We start from the raw sequence: 9,170 nt of genomic DNA on the forward strand, positions 1-9,170 counted from the left end.
TAGAAGTCAAACTTCTTCTGCACTTACCTCAAGTTCTCTCCACTGGGTTTCTGTATCACAACTCCTAAATACTATTCAGCGTGTAATTTTTGGTTGTGACATCCAAACCTAGCATCAAAAAATGGAAATGAAATTGCACCATCAGAAAATGAAAATGGAATTGCAGCAATAGCAGTAGAATTCAAAACAAATATGTTTGAAATTAAGTTTGGGCGGGAGCAGGAGAGGAGTTTTAAAATTGAAATTTAATTTTTTGGACACGCGTGGTGACAAACTGTAGCTGTGCCCGTGAGGTGTGACCGGGAGAGTGGCCAACAAATGTTAGTCACATGCAAATGCTTTCCATCAACCACAAACAACAACATGCCTCCACGTCAGAAGCCCGATGGTGGGTCCCACAACGTGTTGTATGGGGCTGTATGGCATGAAAGGGCATGCGATTTTGGGGAGCCACATCATAGCATGGCATGCCGTTTCCAGAATAACTACAGCCCTTTCACCGCTTCTCATGCCATCGTACGTCTGTAGGTTCGTGGGAAGAAATAGTATCATCTTTGGTACAATTTAAAAAATAAAAATGATTTATTTTTTTGAAATTTATATTTTCTTACTATTTTTTAATATTATTATATGATATATCTATAATATATATGTATACATAAAAAATTATAAATAATAAAATTTATTAGATATTATAAATGTACATATGTAGATATTATAAGATTACAAATATATCAGACTTTTGCTTAAAGATGCTATGGCCCAAGTTGATATTAATGGATCTCTTTCGGAGCCCTTTCCTCTAACTCGATCTATTAGACAGGGCTGTCCTCTTGCCCCTGCTCTATTTGTAATTGCTTCTGAAGCTCTTACCTACATCCTTACTGATGACACTTTATCCCCGGCTGTCAAAGGTATCACTCTTCCCAACAATGAGGATCTGTCTATCTGCCAATTCGCTGATGATACTAGCTTATTCATTAAGATGGAAGATGATAACTTTAATTGTCTTACTAAGAAACTTGATCTCTTCTGCTCGATCTCGGGTGCTAAACTATCTCAGGCCAAATGTATTTGTCTAGGCTGGGATGAACATCCTCCGGGGTGGTTGTTGAAATTTGGCTTCCAGTGGGGTGGCCCAACCACCATAACCAAATACCTGGGCATCCCTTTTGCTGTAGATCCCTCTATTAAGGATATGTGGTTATGGGTTAAGACCAAAATCACAAAAAAGCTTAATAGCTGGTTCAACCGATTCCTGTCACTTGCTGGCAGACTTCAAGTCTGTCAAAAGATTTTATCTTCATACAACATATACTACGCTTCTGCTTGGATGTTCAACAACTATCAAATTTTAGAAATCCAGAAGGCTATAAGGAACTTCCTTTGGTCGGACGGTAAAGGAAATAAAAAGTGCCACATGGTTAAATGGGACTGGTGCTGCACTGATAAAAAATATGGAGGGCTTGGTCTAAAAGACCTTAGACTCCAAGGTATTGCACTTGCCACCAAGTGGATCTCTCACTGTGTAGATGGAGAAGAGCCATGGAAAGTACTTGTTAGGAACAATATCTTGAGAGGTTACCCAAAAAAAGCTAAAACTTGGAAAAATCTCCCATTTGCTGATATCATCTTTGGTAAATTTCCTACTGCTGTGCATGGCTCTGCAGTATTCAAAACAATATGGAGAGCTTGGGAGTTGTCTAGACACTGCATTTCTGATAATGCATTCCATTCGGACGACTCTCTACATGGTGAGAGGTCTATTTGGTGGAATCTGTATCTCCAAGGGAAGCCGCTTGCCTTGACTCAAGGCTGTTCGACCAAAGTTTGGAATAACTTGGGAATCTCCACATTCATGGACCTTTTTGAAAAAGATTGCTTGATTAATTGGGATGAGTTAAGATATAAATATAATCTTCCTGCCGCTCATAAAAAAACATACTCCATGCTTACTAGAGCCTGCTCGAATATCCCTTCAAACTGCCTCATTGACTCTCATAGATTCACTAACAGCAAATGGACTGATGGTTCTCTACTGACTAAACTTAAAGCCAAAAATGTTTACAACTCCCTGAATAATAATCTTAGTATTATTAAGCATGTTAATAATGTGTGGTATACTGACCTGGAGATGAAGGACTGGAATAAAATTTTTAAAAGAATCTGGAAATCCTCCATTGACCCCAAGATCAGATGTTTTAGATGGTTATTGTTAATTAATAGAATACCTATTAACAATTACCAGATGAATTATGATAGTTGTACCTTCTGCAATAAACCTGAAACTTGTAGACATATATTCTTTGAATGTAATTTTGCAAAGAAAGTATGGGAATTATGTGGAATTACGTACCCCAAGTACATTGATATCTTTGAAATTATTACAAGCTACATTCATGGACTTAAAAATGATTCTAATATTCTATGGTTCATTATTTCAGCTAACATTTTATGGCAGCTATGGAAATGCAGAAATGAGGAAAGGTTTCAAGGTGCACATAGATCTCTTACTGAGTTATACCTTAAACTCACCCTTATTAAAATCTCTTCGCAGGTTTGTATTACGATGATGATCGAGAGGGAGAAACTGTTCAGATTCCTCAAGATGGGGCACTCTACTATGTTCGTGTTTGAAATGAAAGACGGTTACGACTATCGTAACCACATGAACAATATGGTTTTTTTCAATAAAACGGTGAAAAAGCTGCACAAGGAAATTATTAAAAACAAGAATGCGACTGATGATCAGATAAAAATGATTGCTCAAATCCAAGCTAATAAAAGCATCGCTTGGATGGAAGGACCTCTCGGATGGACAGCTTGGGTTGAACAGTTTGAAGACCTGCTGCATTAATACCTTTTATGTTATTGTATAGCTGCTTCACTATGTAATTTACATTTTTGGCTGCTCTTGTGACTTACTCTCCGTGTGAGGCATGCCTCCGGAGCTGACTTAATTTTGGAACCTCCTCGTGCTGTAATTCTGTTGATAACACTATATTTAATATAAAAAAATTAAAATAAATATGTATATTTATAATATTATATTTAATTTTTAATTTTTATCTTTATATATATAAAAAATTATTCATTAATAGTTTAGTAATGTGATTATATATGTTTATGAAAATTTTAAAAAATAAACATATATTTTATTATTAAAAAATATAAATATATAATGTCAAAAATTATTATATTTATTAGAAACTTACTATTATTTAATTATATATTTATTATTAAAAGTTTAATAATATTATTATTTCATATAATATATTAATTATTGTAATTATGAAATCTATAAAATTAAATAACACAATATTATATATAATCAAAGTGAAAAAATATTAATTATTTAAATCAATATATAATGGACAATAACATGGACTATAGAAAAATAATATAATTATAAAAAAAAATTAAAAATATAAATATATAATGTCAAAATAATTATATTTTTCAAAAACTTACTCTTATTAAAAAATATACATATAGAATGTCAAAAATTAATAATTATATTTATCAAAAACTTACTATTATTAAAAAATATAAATATACAATATAAAAAATAATTAATAAACATATATTTTTTTAAATTAATAAACAATATATTAAAAATATCCTAAACTCACATTTTTAATAGTTTATATTATATATTTATGCTCCTTAATAATAAATTATATGTTTAGTTTTTAAATTTTCACATGATCACAGGGATGAAGGATTTCGAGAGGGTGCTCTGCAACTAGGGTCTGTGATTAAGGTGGACGTGGACCCCTCGCAATCCTGTGGGTGGAGGAGGTGTAAGACCTCCTCCACCGTGGTAATCTTTGTTTCTCCCTTCCTTTTTGTTTTATAACCCCTTACCGAGGCAGGTGCAGTTATTGCAGGTACGAGGGAGGACAAGAGCAGTTAATGTCCGATGGAGGCGGGGATTAATGGGGCAGACACGACCCATGTGCCCTCTACTAAAGACGTCGAGGAAGAAATCCTTGGTAAATCCTTCCAAGACGCAATCACTAGTAATGTCGTGCAAGTCTCGTAAGAGGCTAAGTTCTCTTTGGTAAGTGCTTCATATACAGGCTACAATGGCGGAGTCGGAGGACAAGGTAAGGACCCTACCTTGGCTCCTTGCACTTTTTGTATCTCTCCTAACGATGCCATGGCCAATGCCCTAGAACTAGAAAATAAAAGACTCTAAGACATTGCTATTTTCTTTGTTGTAACTAATGTGGATAAATGTCTAGCGAGGAAATTTCTGGATTATTGGATGAGAAATATATGGATTAGAAAGCTAGGGTTCAATTTCTCTTTCTGTAGAATGATTCAGAAAGGTCTTTTTGTTATATTATTTAATGACAATAAATCTCAGGTAGAGGTTCTGCATAAACAATTCTAGGTCATTGGCCAAACCACTTTTAGGGCCCTCAAATGGTCTTTTGATGCAATTAATGAAGAAATTTTGGCTATATCTTGCCCTTGGTGGCTTCTAATTAAGAATTTACCTCCCATTTTTTAGAATTTTATTCCACAAGTGCTTGATTCGATAGAAAAAGTGGTTAGAGTTGATCACTCGACGAATTTTATTCCCAATCTAGATGTCAGAGTCTTGATCTCTATCAATCAGGGAGTTGACATACCCAGATTTCTTGATATTAAACTGCGGGATGAATTCATCACCTGCATTCTGGAAACCCTAGGGGGTCTGAATTCACATTTCCTTTGCAGAAGGGAAGGACATGTCAGGCGTTCTTGCCCTATTCTCTCTAATAGAGCTAAGCCTAATGTTAACCTGCATGGGTCTGTTGCAAATAAAGATGGACCTGCTCCACCCAATTCATAACGTAAGCCTTCAAATGAACCATCTGTTAAAGATAAATTGGATTTACTCAGGAAAGCCATTAATAATGCAGTGGCTAACCTCCCTAAGACTCAACCTGTTGATCTCCCTAACTTCGATAGCATTTTCGACTTCGACCCCTTTAATGCAGAACCTGCCCCCCCCACTCGGCGATCTCTACAACCGTCTCTCAGATGAAAGAAATCGATGACTCTAGCTTCCAGGTGGTATCAAGGAAAAATAAAAGGTCTAAAAAGAAGAATGCCCAACAACTAGCCCTGGAAAAAATTAGGGCCAAAGGGCAACAAAATTCTTATTCAGCCAAAACAGGCTTTGTGCAACAGGATTCTAGAACCCCTCCAGAGGATCTCACAATGACCAACCCCCGAAAGGACTCTCATGTCAAGCCAATAGTTAGGAATTTTGAAGGAATTGATCATGGAGGTGATGATAGTAGGAGTAGGACTATAACCCCCCCTGCCCTTGGCGATCGTCAATCTTCTCTCAAGACAAGTCAATCCCAAGTTGGGGATAATACTTCTGACTCGACTCTTGTGCAGAATGATTCGTTGGACCCTCAAGGGCATGATGATTGCTCCCCTCATCCTATCCTCATCACATCTCCGACTCGTGTTCCTATAAAAGCTAATCCCTTGATTGATGATGATAATGTCCTTTATGAGATTATCCTAGCTACTCCAATAGTTGTCAACACTAGAGTCCTTGGCACTTCTGAGATAGGAATGTCTGAAGGGGATTCCTAGGAAGATGCCTCCTGAGTGGACTTTCATGAGTCTGAGGTGGAAATTGATCTAAGATCCAACCTGTCGACCATTAATGGTGAGGAATTAAAGGATACAGATATTATGAATGGGGAAATCTCTGAGGGTGAAGCACTCACTAGGAGGAAAAGAGGAAGGCCGCTAGGCTCTAAAAACAAACTCTCTCCCTTCCACAAAAAATCTAACCGAAAGGCGAGCATCCCTAAGTGCTTTAACAACTTCAAGGCTGACAAGAATGAGAAATAATTTATTGTTCTCCATGAAATGTCTATCCTGGAATATCTGGGGGTTAGAATCCCCTGACAAGAAATATATGGTAAGAAGAGTGATAAATTATCATAAGGATTTGGACTTTGCCCTTCTTCAGGAAGTTAAAGCAATTAACTTTACTTTGGAGATCAATCTAAATTTCATATGGAAGGACTCCCTCAAATTCTTCACTAAACATGAGAAAGGAAAAGGAGGGGCTTCCATTCTTATTAACCCTAATTGGCAAAACTCTATCCTTTGCTTTGGAGTCTCCCCTTTTAATAGAGTTGCTTGGGTTACTTTCCAACATGGAGATTCTTCATTCGGGTTGTACAACATATATGCCCCCAATGACTACAGAGATAGATCTAAGCTCTAGAATTGGTTTGCTTCTCTTCCTGACATTCCATGGATCCTGGGGGGAGATTTCAATATGGTCGAACACAACGATGACAAATCAAGAGGTGTTGCTGATGAATGGAAAGGTGGGGAGAATTTTCATTGGGATAGAATGAAAATTATGAAGAGACTGTTTGACCCATTAGAAGGATTAAAACATGTTCATAAAGGCATATGGTTTACGTGGTGCAATTTCCAGAAAGCTGGTAGCAAAATCTACTCTAGACTAGATAGATTCTATACCAATAAGTATTTCTTCTCCTTTATCCCAGATCATCAAGGCTACCCGGTGGTGGTCAAACCTTTCTCCCTCTCTGACCATCACCCCACCTTTTTTGAAATTGTTACTAGGAGTGCGAACAAACCTCATAGTAAGGCTGGGGGTATCTTCATTCTCAACAACAATCTCCTCAAAGACCAGGATGTTCTTGCAGCTATCCATATAGTAAGGATGTTTAATAAGTGGAATCCCTCTAGTGGCTCCTATATCAACAATTGGGATATCTCAGTCAGAAGATCCTTCGCACCATTGGAAAAAAGAAGGCCAAAGATGCCAAGTAGGTTGAGTTGGTTCTATCCTCTAATCTGCTCAATGCAAAGCAATCCCTTCAAAATTACCCTAGCAACTCTCACCTTATTCACCAAGTGGCAGTGGCTAGAGATTAACTCAAAAAAAGGCAACATCATAAAGCACTAGGTGCTAGAGTCAGAATGCTCTGGCTTGATCAAGGAGACAAAGACTCTTTAAGTTTTTTTTCAACCTTCTGAAGCAAAAACAATGTAAGGAAAAGATTGATAAGCTATGGGTGGATGGCAAGGAAATTTCTACTGATGAGGAAATCCTGAGTGAGTTCCTCCACTTTTACAAGAAGTTGTTCCCCTCCGAGGACTCTCTAGCTTCTAGGGCTTCCAGGATCAAATGTGGGGATCTTATCCCTAAGCTTGTATCTCCCGATGAGGCTAACTCTCTTAGTAAACCCTTCTCATCGGAGGAAATTATTAAATCCATTAATTCCCTTCATAATAACAAAGCCTCAGGACCAGACGGGCTTACCATTGAGTTCTATAAGGCTAATATTGCATGGGTTGCTGATGATCTTCTTGAGGTCTATAATGAAGCCATCAAGACTAGGACTCTGGGTTTTAACATTAATAGAGGATTGATCAATCTTATTCCCAAAGAAGGAGACAAGGCTCTAATCAAGAACTGGTGCCCTATTACTTTACTCAATGTCTCTTATAAGATTCTTGCTAAAATGCTCACCTTAAGGCTCAAAAATATCCTTCCCAAGTTTATCTGCCCCACCCAAACCAGTTTCATTAAAGGGAGATACATTTTGGAAAATCTGATTACAAGTTGGGAGGCCATGGAATGGGCTAGAGTTTCAGATCAAAAGGTGGCCATATTTTTGTTGGACTTTGAAAAATCTTATGACAGGATTGAGTGGGGCTTCATCTCCACTATGCTCCAAGCCTTTGGGTTTCCTGAGATCTTTTGCCAGTTTTTTAAGGTCCTTCTTAGGGATGCTCATGCCTAGGTAGAAGTAAATGGTCTGATTTCTCAGCCCTTCGAGCTCAGTAGATCTATTCATCAGGGGTGCCGTCTTGCCCCTGCTCTCTTTGTGATTGCCTCCGATGCTCTTTTTTATCTGCTTAGGGATAACTTTCTCTCCCCTAAGGTTAAGGGAATCTCCCTCCCAGATGAATCAAAGTTGATCAACATCCAATTTGCAGATGATACTACTCTATTCTTTGAATTATCAAAAGAGAATCTAGATGCTCTATCATCCAAGCTTTCCTTGTCCCATGACACCGCAGGGGCGAAGATATCTCAGGCCAAATATACCCTGCTTGGATGGATTGAGAAACCTCAAGATTGGCTCTCTACCTATTGGTATCAGTGGGGAGGGCCGAACACAATTGTCAAATATCTGGGGATCCCTTTTGCGATCTCTCCTTTCCTTAAGGACATGTGGGCATGGATTAAGAGGAAGATTGAATCCAATCTCTCCAAATGGAATAAGCACTATCTATCATTGGCAGGAAGAATCCAAGTGTGCCAAAAGATCCTCTCATCCTACAGTATCTATTATGCATCTGTATGGATGTTCAATAACTATCAGATCAATGAGATACAAAAAATCATCAGGTATTTTTTGTGGTTGGATGAAAGAGGGCACATGAAGGCTCACTCAATAAAATGGGAATGGTGTTGCATGGATAAATCTATTGGAGGTCTGGCTCTTAAAGATATGAAAATACAAGGGATTGCATTGGCTGCCAAACGGATTTTTCATGCTCTAGAAGGTAATGAACTGTGGAAAGTGTTCATTCGTAATAATATTAGATTGGGGGTTCCTAAGAAAGATAAATCTTGGAAGCTCCTCCCCATTACTGATCTACTAGCTGGATCCTTTCTAGTTTCTACCATAGGCTCTATTATTTTAAAACCATCTGGAAAGTGTGGGAAATCATTAGATCTAATGTTGGCAATGGTTGGAGCAGCCGTGTTAATCAAGTCTTTGGAGAAAGATCGATCTGGTGGAACTTAACCCATAACGGTAAGCCTCTCGCCCTTACTCAAGGGTGCTTGGCTAAAAAATGGGCCAGCAAAGGTATTTGTTGTTTCAAAGATATCATAGCCAACAAAACTCTGATCCCTTGGGATGAGCTCTCCACTAAATTTAATCTACCTCTAACTAATAAGAGGACGTATAACATCTTGTGTAATGCATGTAATTTCCTCTAGCCTCCCATTGATTGTGCTAGTGATGATAACCGCCTTCTCTCCTTCACTTGGTCTTATGGATACCCGATTAGGAACCTTAAACCTATAGCTATTTATAAAACCCTCTCCTCTGACTGCAGCATCCTTAACCATCTCAACTCTATTTGGTACT

At 37.8% G+C, this 9,170-nt stretch overlaps 1 protein-coding gene across 1 annotated transcript; it reads left to right on the forward strand.

Moving 5' to 3' along the window:
• Positions 1 to 757: 757 nt before the first annotated feature.
• LOC131052747 (uncharacterized) lies at positions 758 to 2,857 on the forward strand. The gene has a single exon (XM_057987337.2). The coding sequence runs from the start codon at positions 758 to 760 to the stop codon at positions 2,855 to 2,857; it is 2,100 nt and encodes a 699-aa protein (XP_057843320.2).
• The last annotated feature ends 6,313 nt before the right edge of the window (positions 2,858 to 9,170 follow it).

This window comes from Cryptomeria japonica, chromosome 8, assembly GCF_030272615.1.
Source record: "Cryptomeria japonica chromosome 8, Sugi_1.0, whole genome shotgun sequence".
Taxonomy (NCBI): Eukaryota; Viridiplantae; Streptophyta; class Pinopsida; order Cupressales; family Cupressaceae; genus Cryptomeria; species Cryptomeria japonica.

Bases quoted from the DNA above. Each gene is read 5' to 3' on its own strand.
- LOC131052747 (XM_057987337.2), top strand. From the start codon at position 758: ATGGCCCAAGTTGATATTAATGGATCTCTTTCGGAGCCCTTTCCTCTA.